The sequence below is a fragment of the Zea mays genome, chromosome 5 (assembly GCF_902167145.1).
Source record: "Zea mays cultivar B73 chromosome 5, Zm-B73-REFERENCE-NAM-5.0, whole genome shotgun sequence".
Taxonomy (NCBI): Eukaryota; Viridiplantae; Streptophyta; class Magnoliopsida; order Poales; family Poaceae; genus Zea; species Zea mays.
The window spans coordinates 9,344,830-9,356,957 of NC_050100.1; the positions used below are offsets into that span (position 1 = coordinate 9,344,830).

A 12,128-nucleotide genomic window follows, 5' to 3' on the forward strand; every position below is an offset into this window, starting at 1 on the left:
CATTTGGAGCTTGACGGGAAGCTGTTCGTCAACACGCAGCAGGCCCCTACCTGGCGCGCCAACTGTCGGCGTTTCGACCCCGGGGGGTCCCTGGACCGACGAGTAAATTGTTGCCGCGTGTCCCAGCCCAGATGGGTCGGCGCGAGATGGAGCACGAAGGGGGGAGAAGAGAGGAGGGAGGCAGGCAAAAAGGGGAAACCCGCGGCCTTCGTGTTGTCCTGCGCCCAGGTCGGGTGCGCTTGCAGTAGGGGGTTACAAGCGTCCGCGTGGGGGGAGAGCGAGGGACTCTACGCGTCGTCCCGTCCTCCCGCGCGGCCAACCTCCTCGTAAGAGAGCCCTGGTCCTTCCTTTTATAGGCGTAAGGAGAGGGCCCATGTGTATAGTGGGGGGTGTAGCAATGTGCTAACGTGTCTAGCAGAGAGGAGCTAGCGCCCTAAGTACATGCCGTCGTGGCAGCCGGAGAGGTCTTGACACCCTGTTCATGTGATGTCGTGGCCGTCGGAGGAGCGTTGGAGCCTTGAGGAAGGACAGCTGTCGGGGCTGTCGAGTCCTTGCTGACGTCTCCTTGCTTCTGTAAGGGGATGAGAGCCGCCGTCGTCACGGAGCACGCGAGACGCCATCATTATTATTTGTTTACTGGGGCGAGCCTGATGGGACGCCGGTCTTGTTCCCCGTAGCCTGAGCTAGCTAGGGGTAGGGTAATGATGGCCCCTCTTGCGACGTGGTCAGTCCGAGCCCTAGGTCAGGCGAGGTGGATGCTCCTCCGAGGTCGAGGTCGAGTCCGAGCCCCGGGTCGGGCGAGGCGGAGACTGTCGTCCGAGGCCAAGGCCGAGTCCGAGCCCTGGGGTCAGGCGAGGCGGAGTTCGTCGTCTTTTACGGGGCCGAGCCCGAGTCCGAGCCCTGGGGTCGGGCGAGGCGGAGTTCGTCGTCTTTCGGGGCCGAGCCCGAGTCCGAGCCCTGGGGTCGGGCGAGGCGGAGTTTTCTATGGCGCCCGAGGTCGGACTTGGCTGATGTCAGCCTCACTCTGTCGAGTGGCACAACAGTCGGAGCGATGCAGGCGGCGCTGTCTTCTTGTCAGGCCGGTCAGTGGAGCGGCGAAGTGACTGCGGTCACTTCGGCTCTGTCGACTGAAGGGCGCGTGTCAGGATAAGGTGTCAGACCATCCTTGCATTAAATGCTCCTGCGATACGGTCGGTCGGTGTGGCGATCTGGCCAAGGTTGCTTCTTGGCGAAGACTGGGCCTCGGGCGAGCCGAAGGTGTGTCCGTCGCTTGAGGGGGTCCTCGGGCGAGACGTGAATCCTCCGGGGTCGGCTGCCCTTGCCCGAGGCTGGGCTCGGGCGAGGCGAGATCGTGTCCCTTGAGTGGACCGAGCCTTGACTTAATCGCACCCATCAGACCTTTGCAGCTTTGTGCTGATGGGGTCACCAGCTGAGATTAGGAGTCTTGGGGGTACCCCTAATTATGGTCCCCGACAATACCCTAATGGAGTAAATACCCATCAGGTATCGGGTCGCAGGTACCCATTGCCATCTCTAGTCGACGCAGTCACGCAGCCACACCTCGCGGTAGGGATGAAAACGGGACGGGAAATTCCCGTACCGTCCCGTTTCGAATATTGTTTTTCCCCGATCGTTTTCGAATTGTTCAGGAACCGATTAGAAACGGTACAGAAATGATTTAGCTAGTTTTTCGATCGTTTTCGTATTTTTCGTTTCCGAGCCGTGCTAATATCGTTTTCTACCGTTTTATATAATATAAGATAGATCTAGCATATAATTTATTTAAATTATAGACTTTTGTTGTGTTCAAGTGAATGAATAAGCGAAAAGCAAATGTTATAATTACTCTAACTAATATGAATGATGAAAAAGAGTTGTTCGTGTATTTCTAAATCTTAAAAATTAGGCAATATATCACTTTATTATGTTTTTGATAAAACTATAAAATAATTATCTTTCCGACTATAATTTATCGTTTTCGATCTTTTTTGAAGAACCTACAATTTCGATCCCGTATTTCGAGCGTTGATTTTCGTTTTCGTTTTTGTCCCGATCAAAAAATATAAAAACAAAACAAATTTAGCTGTTTTTTCTTTCGACGTTTTCGTCCCTACCTCGCGGTTGGGGCTCGCGGCTCTCGCGGCCCGCCTGTGCTACTGCTGCACCCGCACGGCCGCGCGCACCTCCACCGCAACGGTCACTTCTAGCTCTCGTGCAGTCGTGCGTCCTCCATCGTCGCCTCTCCTCCCGCGGTCAGGGTAACGCCGCGTGTCTCCCGTCGCATACTCGCTCACACCCATGGCCGCACCGCCGGCCGCCTCGCTAGTGGCACGCGCCGCCCTCCCGCCGCGCCTTCGCCCAACCACCGCTTCTCCCCTTGGCCCCGCCGTCCTCGGTCCCAGCAGCCGCCGCCGGTACCTCCGTCTCCGCCGCTCGCCATCGCTGGCGGGGACTGCCGCGGCGGCGGCGAGCTCCCCATCCGTGCCTTCCTCGTTTCCGGGGCCCGGGCCAGGTATCGGCGATGCCCTCGGCGACGTCGAAATCTACTCCGCGGCCACCGGCGAGCCCGTCCTGTTCAGAGACCTGTGGGACCAGGACGAGGTAGAGACGCCGTATCCGAGCCTCGTCTGTTTTGCTCCAACTAGGGAGATTTCTGTCGCTGTATTTGGGCAACGATTACTCTTAAAGTCTTTGCAACCTAGAAGGAAGGTCGATTCAACAAACCAGCCTTTTTGCGGATTGGAAAATACCAAAAGCCTTTTACACAAAACATTCCAGTAGCCCTGGGAGAACTTCTCATGGATTTGGTGCTGCGTGTACATGACTAGCCCAGCGTTTGATTGTCTATGCAGGGAGTGTCTGTTGTTGCGCTGCTAAGGCATTTCGGGTGCCCATGCTGGTGAGTGAGGAAGCTTCTTTGTAGCTGGTATAACATGGTCGTTATTTAGTCAACTTCTTCCTTTGAGCTAACTGTCGGCTCTGATTATGCCCCCGTGTAGCTGGGAGTTGGCCTCTGTTCTGAGGGACACAAAGGAGAGATTTGATTCTGCTGGAGTAAAACTGATTGCTGTTGGTGTTGGCACTCCAGCTAAAGCCCGTATTCTTGCCGAGCGCGTATGTATATGTTCCATTTGGTAACCTAGCTTTAAATCTTTGGACACACACAAACAGACTGAACCTGTTTTCAGGCTCTGAGTTTTGACCAAGTAACCCATTGTTCTTGTTTACTGGTTTGCTAGATAACAAATTTCTAACGGAAGGAGAGATAGACATGCCTATCTGTTTTAGTTTGTTTTTGGGCATTCTGCAAAGAACTCACAAACCGTAATAATTTACTCTAGAATTCATTTGATGCAGTTGCCCTTTCCGTTGGAATACCTCTATGCTGATCCTGATCGGAAGGTACTAATCCTGTGCTCACCTATCTTTGAACCAATTGGATGTTGCCATAAAGTCTAACTCATACCTCTGTAAAACATTGTATGCTTTGTCTGTTAGATGTACTGGTTTCTCTTGTATGCATTTATGAAACCTATAGATGTCTCCTTATAATTTATTTACAAGGATTTGCTTGCTATTTTGTTGTCTAGAACTCGGGATTGCACTAGCAGAACCTGCTCCATAAAAAAATATAATTACTTTTTCGAGACAAAATATATTTCCATTATGGCCAATCAGATGAAAATATGAAATGTGAATCTGAAAGTTGATTGCATTTTTTTCAGTTTAGTAAATGGAGAAGTAATGTTGGCAGTTTGTTGAGAAATTGACTTACTTGTATAGCTGCACAACATTATTTCTGTTTTCTAATTGTTACATATGTTTTTATAAATTTCTCTATGTCAAGGACACCAAATCCCCGACTGGCCGGACCCCGGCTACGTAACTCGTAGCCGCTGTCCGTCACGCCGGCGAGGTTATACCCCTCAGCCGTCGGTTTGTAGAGAAGAGAGGGAGATTAGGACTGACTTATTGCTTATTCCAAATGATCTCACGTACATGCTTATATAGCCACAGAGGGGGCAGCTGTCCTCCATTGTAGGCTAACCTTAATAAGGAAATAACTAACAAGAAAACAACTAGTAAGGAAATAACTAACAAGGTAACAACTCACAAGGAAATAACTAACAAGGAAACGACTAATAAGGAAATAACTAACACAGGAAACAACTAATTAGGTGGCTAATTTTCCTTCTAGCCACTTGCCTTCCCTTCCTGTGTCCTGGCTGCGCGCTCTGTTCCCCTGCGCACATCACGCGCGCGCCTGGTGTATGTGCGACCGCACATCACATCTCTCCCGCCGTCGAAGACCAGCTCGTCCTCGAGCTGGAAATCAGGGAAGCGAGCGCGAAAGTCGTCGTAATCCTCCCAGCTTGCTGACGCAGCTGGCTCACCTTGCCACTGGACCAATAGCTGGCGAATCCCACGAGCCAGGCGCCCGGCTGTGACCGCCGCTGGCACGGGCACCACAGCGCCATTGTGCGTGGGGGGTAATGCCGGGGGTGTTGCCGGTGGGTTGCCGACGAACTTCTTGAGCACTCCAACATGGAACACATCATGGAGGCGGGCCCCTGGCGGAAGCTCGAGCCGGACAGCCACGACGTTGATGATCTCCAGGACGCGATACGGTCCAACGAACCGAGGCTTGAGCTTGCCGGTGGAGGTCCGTGGTAGTGATGCTGCCGGGCGCTGCCGGAGTCGTAGTAGTGCCCAGTCCCCAACTTGGTACTCCACCGGACGATGGTGCTGATCATAGACACGCTTTTGGACCGCCTGGGCCTGTTCGAGGCGGTAACGGACGTCGGCGAGAAAAGCCGTGCGGTCCTCCATCTCCTATGCCACCGCTGCCACACGCGTCTCACCAGGCTCATAAGAGCGGATGGAGGGCGGGTCGCGGCCATAGACCACGCGGAACGGCGTCTCCCGGAGCGATGATTGGAAAGCCGTGTTGTAGGTGTATTCAGCCCACGGAAGCCAGCGAAGCCACTGCCGAGGACGATCGCCTATGAAACAACGGAGGTACATGACGATTACCCTGTTGGTGGCCTCCGTCTGTCCATCCGTTTGCGGGTGAAAAGCCGACGACATGAAGAGCTTGGTGCCAGTGAGCCGCATGAGCTCGGTCCAGAATGTCGACGTGAACAGCGGGTCGCGGTCCGAGACGATGGATTGCGGCACACCATGAAGGCGGACGATGTCGCTGAAGAACGCTTGGGCGACGGACTCGGCGGTGTAGGGGTGTGCCAACGGGATGAAGTGGCAGTACTTGCTGAAGCGGTCGACGACAGAGAGGATTACTGTCTTGCTCTGCACCCGGGGCAGTGCTTCAATGAAATCGATGCCGATGTCGGCCCACACGCTGGACGGAATGGGCAGTGGCTGGAGCAGCCCGGCCGGCCTCAGGTGGTTAGTCTTGTACCTCTGACATGTGGCGCACGGCTTCACAAAGTCCTGCACCACACGACGCATGTTGGGGAAATGAAAATCACGCCGCAGGCGGTGCAGCGTGCGATGAACGCCTTCATGGCCATCATCGTGGACCGCTGACAGGATTTCCTGAAGTAGTGGCGATGCTGGCGGGATGTAGAGGCGCCCCTCCAGGGCGACCATGCCGTCGGTGATGGTCCACGGCGCTGTGCGGGTCCCCGCCCGGAGCTCATCGTGGACGGCTACCAGCGCCGGGTCGGTGGCCTGGGCATGGCGGAGGCGCTCGATGAAGTCGAACCGGGGCGCTGAGATGGCCAGCAGCTCTCCTTCCTCGTTGTCGCTGCGGGATAGGGCGTCGGCGACAGTATTTGTGGCCCCGGAGCGGTACTCCACTGTGAAATCGAAGCCCAAGAGCCCAGTGGTGCTGCGGAATCGTGGCGAGGCGCTGGTCGAGGAGGTATTTCAAGCTGTAGTGGTCCGTCTTGACGAGGAAGCGGCGCCCCCACAGGTATGGCCTCCAATGCCGAACCGCTTGGACCATGCCAATGAGCTCTCGCTCGTAGGCGGCCAGCGCGCGGTGGCGCGGCGCTACTGGCCGGCTGAAGTATGCCACCGGGTGTCCGTCCTGGACCAGGACCGCCCTAAAGCCGATGGTTGACGCGTCGCATTCGACGACGAACAGCTTGGCGAAGTCGGGCATGGCGAGGACTGGTGCCGATGTGACCGCCGCTTTGAGCGCGGAGAACGCCGTGGCCGCTGCGTCATCCCATGTGAAGCCGTCCTTCTTGAGCAACGCCGTCAGGGGCGCGGCCACCGTGTCATAGTTATGTACGAACTTGCGGTAGTACCCTGCGAGCCCGAGGAAGCCACGGACGGCACGGGCGGATCGCGGCGTCGGCCAATCATGGATGGCTTGCACCTTGACGGGATCCATGGCGACGCCCGCCGAGATAACGTGGCCGAGGTAGGCGACGGCGGAGACCCCGAAGGAGCATTTGGTGCGCTTGACGAAGAGCTGATGACGGCGCAGTTCTTCCAGGACAGCACGCAGGTGCCAGAGGTGATCTGCCCAAGTCCTGCTGTAGATCAAAATATCGTCAAAAAATACGAGGACGAAGCGACGGAGGAACAGCCTTAGGACGTCGTTCATGAGGGCTTGGAATGTGGCCGGCGCGTTGCAGAGTCCGAAAGCCATGACCAGGAACTCATATAGGCCGTCATGCATGCGGAACGCCGTCTTGTGGATGTCCTCAGGGTCGCATGCGGACCTGGTGGTATCCCGACCGTAGGTCGAGCTTGGAGAAAAAATTGGCGCCATTGAGCTCATCGAATAGCTCGTCCACCACCGGGATCGGGAAGGCGTCCTTGACCGTCATGGCGTTCAGGGCCCGGTAGTCGACGCAGAAGCGCCAGGATCCATCGGCCTTCTTGACAAGGAGGACCGGCGACGAAAACGGGGAGTCGCTGCGTCGGACGATCCCTTGTTCCATCATAGCTGCACATTGCCGCTCCAACTCATCTTTGTGGGCAGCAGGGTACCGATAGGGGCGCACGGCGACCGGCTGTGCATCGGGCTTCAGCAGGATGCGGTGATCATGTGCGCGCTTGGGGGGCAGTCCCGTTGGAGTGGCGAAGACCCTTGCAAACGCTCCGAGGAGAGCATCCAAGAGCGATTCTTCAGCGGACAAGGCGCACACCGCCGGGCCCGACGTCGTGGACAGGCCCGCCCATGAGATGGTGCGGCCCCCACGCTGGAAGGACATGCGCCGGTTGGCCAGGTCCCAGACAATGGGCCCCAACGCGCCGAGCCATTTGGTGCCGAGGACGATGTCGTACCCGGCCAAGGGCATGACGAACAGCTCCGCCGGGAATGCAGCACCAACGATGAGTAGTGGGGCTTTGCGGATGACGCCGGCGCAGGTAATCTTCTCACCATTGGCCACCATGGCCGTTAGGCGGGGACGTTGTTGGAGCGGAAGACCCGATCGCCGAGCGGCCTCTTCGGAGATGAAATTGTGGGTGCTGCCGGAGTCGAGGAGGGCTACGAGCTGGGCGGCCCCTAGTGTGACCGCGAGCTGCGTGGTGTCCGTCATGGACACACCAGCCACCGCCTGCAGTGAGAAGCAGGGGGCGTCCCTGTCCCCGTCGTCGGTGACGGGTTCGGTGTCATCAATCTCAACCCCGTCCACGAAGAAAATCCGCTTGCAAAACCTGTTGTGGCCACGAGAATACTTTTCGTCACAGTTAAAACAAAGGCCAAGGCGACGTCGTTCCGCCTGCTCCGCCGTAGAGAGGCGCCGCTGGTTGCCCTCGCGTCGTCCCTGGTCGTTACCCGCCGGCGGGTTTGGAAGAGCCAGCTGCTGGGGTGGCGCGGCCAGAGCGGGTCGAGGCGGCGGTGTCGGAAGTAGACCGCGCGCTCCCTGTCGTACTGGTGGTCGCTCGAGCTCCATGAGCTCCACTTGCCGCGCCAGGCTCATCGCAGCGACGAGCGTGGTCGGATTATAGATGCGCACCGCATGACTGAGAGGCGGGAGGAGGCCTCCGGTGAAGAGTTGCACTCGTTGAGCTTCGTCCAGCCGACCGGCACGGGGCAGGAGCGTCTGGAAACGATTTGAGTACTCCTCCACAGATCCAGTGCGCCGGCACTCCGAAAGTTCGAACAGCGGCGCGGAACGGAGTGGAGGTCCGAACCTCTCATTCAGGAAGTCTTTGAATCGACCCCATGACGGGGCACCATCATCTTCTTCAAGCTGGCTGTACCACAGCTGCGCGACGTCGTCCAGATGGTATGATGCCATCCGAACACGTTCCTCCCCCAAGGTGCGGTGATGCTGGAAGTATGACTCACATTTGTTGATGAACAACATCGGATCGACGGAGCCGTCGAAGCGGGGGAAGTCCCACTTGCGGTGCTGGATGTACGGATCGTGGTCGCGCTGCCCCTCGGGTCGCCGACCGTGGCCCCCGTTGTCTGAGGCCGACGCGGACTTGTCCTTCATGGCCGCCATGTCGGACTGCAGCGTGGTGACGTCCGTGCGGAGTGCCTGCAACTCAGCGAGGACGTCGGCAATGGTGGGATCGGCCATGGCTGTGGTGGAGGCTAGGGACGGTGGTGGCGTTGGCGGCTGCTGGGCGTGGTTGGAGCGGGTGGGCGAGGATCGACGAGACCGTGATACCAGGTTGTCAAGGACACCAAATCCCCGACTGGCCGGACTTCGGCTACGTAACTCGTAGCCGCTGTCCGTCACGCCGGCGAGGTTGTACCCCTCAGCCGTCGGTTTGTAGAGAAGAGAGGGAGATTAGGACTGACTTATTGCTTATTCCAAATGATCTCACGTACATGCTTATATAGCCATAGAGGGGGCAGCTGTCCTCCATTGTAGGCTAACCTTAATAAGGAAATAACTAACATGGAAACAACTAGTAAGAAAATAACTAACAAGGTAACAACTCACAAGGAAATAACTAACAAGGAAACGACTAATAAGGAAATAACTAACACAGGAAACAACTAATTAGGTGGCTAACTTTCTTTCTAGCCACTTGCCTTCCCTTCATGTGTCCTAGCTGCGCGCTCTGTTCCACTGCGCACATCACGCGCGCGCTTGGTGTATGTGCGGCCGCACATCACACTATTGGCAGTATGTTGACAAATTGACTGACTTCTACCGCACAATATTGTTTTGAACTACCAGAACTGGCAGTGGCAGCTTACATGTATTACAGATTTACAATATTTGTATCTTGTATGTTTTGAACTGATGTAGAAATATAGATTCATGGACTGCAGGTGTAGGTTGTGCCCTGTACTGGATTTTTTTAGCACCGACACCTGGTTACAACCTTACAGTCTTGTTAGCTCATGAGCCGGCTCGCGAGCCTGATTGTAGAGCTCGCTAGACGACTCAGCCGAGCCGGGCTCGACTTGCTCTTTTACCGAGCCACACCGAGTCGAGCCCGGCTCGGCTCGTTTCCAGCCCTAGGTGTACCACAAATGAAGCGTCTCTTATTCACCTTGTTTACCCCCAACTTACATGTTAACTACCTTTCTGAAGAAGCTTTTGTGACAGGGGTCGAATGAGCTAAATACGTGGACATACTATATCATATTTGTTACATATGGAACAATGATGTGTGCTACCAGAATTTTGATTCTGTTGATACCTTTTCTTTCTTCATTTCCTAAACGCTCAACTCCAATTGAACCTTTTTTAGGCGTATAATCTCTTGGGTCTATATTTTGGTGTTGGTCGCACGTTCTTCAATCCGGCCAGTGTAAGCATCAATTGTGTATCAATGACTTCACACTTGCTGTTGGTTTGTTATGCGATGTGTAATGATGTAGTCTTAAACATTCGAACATATCTTCTCAAGGCGAAAGTGTTTTCACGGTTTGACTCCCTTAAGGAGGCGGTGAAGAATTATACAATCGAAGCCACCCCAGATGACAGGGCAGGTGTCCTACAACAGGTTAGATTATTTCCCAATTCTGCCACCTTGAGCTGAACTTACCTTTGCGAATTAACGCACAATCTTGATTCATGTAACCGTTTGTTTCATACGTGTTCTAGGGGGGAATGTTTGTGTTCAAAGGTAAAGAACTGTTGTACGCAAGGAAAGACGAGGGCACAGGCGACCATGCACCTTTGGACGATGTGCTCAATATCTGCTGCAAAGTTCCTGTAACCTAACCCGACGGCTTGTCCCACAGCTCAGTAGGTCCGTAACACAGATCACTTTGAGCTATCTTTACTAGTGATTTCTTATTTCATCCTTGTTACAAAAAGGAGAGTAAGAATATACTCGTAACAGGCACATTGTCTTTCATCCATTCTCTTTTGGCAATTGGCGTTAGCAGATCCCTTATCTTGTTCACAAGCTGGACAAGGTTCTATATGCTCTGCCGATTCCCTGCATGCCGATTTTTGCATAACGTCACTCTAAGTTACTTCTGTACAGTAGGTACTTGGAAAGCACTTTCGGCGTCCTTGATTCCTGAACTTCCAGGATCGCCTGCTGCAAGAGTGTCTTCTCCACCAATGTGCCGATATTTTCTTTTGAGATGCTTGGTTTACTTTGATATCTTTTTGGTGATGGATCGTGAGTTGTTGGCTTGTTGCATTATGAATTGCGTACTGTAAGTATCCAGTTTGCTGTTTAGCACTTATACAATTCGAAAGCAAAGTTCGAAGTCCTGGCTGCCTGGCTCTTCCTTGGAGATGGAAGTTTTTGCACTTCCAGAAATATCGGGAACATAAAGTCCATGTGATCTTTTGTGCCTTTAAAATTTTGGATCGTTTCCTAATGGAAATCTGTTCCAGTTTTATTGACATCAGAAATCCTATCTCCTGTAGTCCTGTTATTCAGCGTCTGAGTGGAGCTATAAAATTGATCTTATCATTGATGGTGTGTTTTATCGTGTCGTGTTGCAAGCACAAGAATTCAAAACAGTTCAAATTTGCTGCAGATGTCTTAAATTCGTGCAGAATCCAAGCAGCTAATGGCACCGCCTATCTATAGTGTTAAAAAGGTCAAAACATACAGCTGTTTTGTTAACAACTGATTCACCGCCGCCAGCTTCAGAGGCGACACCGCCTCCAAATCCAACATATCCAGCGCAACATACGCATTTTTGTCACACTTAGTTCTTAGACATGTCGTTTTTTAGTGGGCCAACATTTTGCTCCATATAACATAGCCGGCCGGATTGCTGTCGACATAAAATTCGAAGTATGTATTATATATATATATATACTAGGTCAGTGCCCGTGCGTTGCAACGGAATCATATAATATCACGATAACTTATGAACAAATGCGTATTATACTGTGATGAGATGGAGGATGACATTCTCGAGCTGTCCGGGATGACGTCGAAGCGAAACTCGGGCCACAGTCGAGCACTGAGCCCGCGATGTGAGGTCGCCCGTCTGCGAGGCACGCGAGGTGGAGGGGGCAGTCTCAGGGAGGGGCACGCGGTCGAGAAGGTGTACGTCGGAGCCGGTGGAGGGATGACGCAGCGGAAGGTAGAGCAGCGTCGGGGTCGGTGTCCGACAGAGCTTCACGTTGCGGCGGTGGGAGGGAGAGGCAAGTATATGCATGTGCGTGCTACAGAATCAATATGATAAAATACATTGATATTGCGAAAAACCTAATTGTTATTCTATACTTTTGTTAGCATCACTAAAAGTAGTAGTAAGGTGCACATACGTTGCTATGAAATCAATATGATAAAAGAATCTTGCTAGAAAAGATCCAAATTCAAAAAGAACATTTAGTGCAAGTGAAAAGTCAACCTTTTTTAGAACATTGGAACATCAGAATGGCAGGGATAACAATAGTAAACGCAACACTTATAAATCAGAAAAGAATGACAGGGGTGAATTTCAACACAAACATTACATAATTGTTGTCGTAGAGGATCTTCTATACATAATCCAACATACATTTGTCCAAAGCACTTAAGAAAAAAGTGAGATAAGTAGATGTTTCCAAAAACATGATCATCAACAACACACATGTGACAACTCATAAATAATTAGCCAAAGATGATGAATTAATCAAGTAGCATGGTAGGAGTAGGTTATTTGATATATAGAAAAAACAATATAACATCTAGCTCTCCGTGGTTTGAGGTTCCATGAAAAGTACCCACCAATTTTTTATTTAACATATGTTAGTATACACTTGAACTATCGAGCA

At 53.0% G+C, this 12,128-nt stretch overlaps 1 protein-coding gene across 4 annotated transcripts; it reads left to right on the forward strand.

The window, feature by feature from the left end:
- The first annotated feature begins 2,075 nt into the window (after nt 1-2,075).
- Nucleotides 2,076-10,788, forward strand: LOC100384338 (uncharacterized). 4 transcript variants are annotated; one of them, XR_552452.3, is made up of 9 exons: nt 2,076-2,601; nt 2,853-2,899; nt 3,000-3,114; nt 3,358-3,402; nt 9,643-9,702; nt 9,802-9,897; nt 9,999-10,146; nt 10,240-10,315; nt 10,387-10,766. XR_552452.3 is itself a non-coding variant. In XM_008645930.3 (8 exons), the coding sequence occupies exons 1-7, from the start codon at nt 2,299-2,301 to the stop codon at nt 10,116-10,118; spliced, it is 786 nt and encodes a 261-aa protein (XP_008644152.1). In that variant the 5' UTR covers nt 2,076-2,298; the 3' UTR covers nt 10,119-10,146; nt 10,390-10,766. The 4 variants fall into 4 exon arrangements, 2 of the variants coding, with proteins under 2 accessions (XP_008644152.1, NP_001349280.1); XR_552453.3 differs by having other exon boundaries at nt 10,390-10,766; XM_008645930.3 differs by lacking the exon at nt 10,240-10,315 and having other exon boundaries at nt 10,390-10,766.
- Nucleotides 10,789-12,128: the final 1,340 nt, after the last annotated feature.

What these genes read in the sequence shown, in the direction of transcription:
- LOC100384338 (XM_008645930.3), top strand. Translation starts at nt 2,299, where the DNA reads ATGGCCGCACCGCCGGCCGCCTCGCTAGTGGCACGCGCCGCCCTCCCG. An exon ending in ACCTGTGGGACCAGGACGAG is followed by an intron (nt 2,602 to 2,852) that starts GTAGAGACGCCG and finishes TTGTCTATGCAG; the next exon opens with GGAGTGTCTGTTGTTGCGCT. An exon ending in CGTTCTTCAATCCGGCCAGT is followed by an intron (nt 9,703 to 9,801) that starts GTAAGCATCAAT and finishes TATCTTCTCAAG; the next exon opens with GCGAAAGTGTTTTCACGGTT.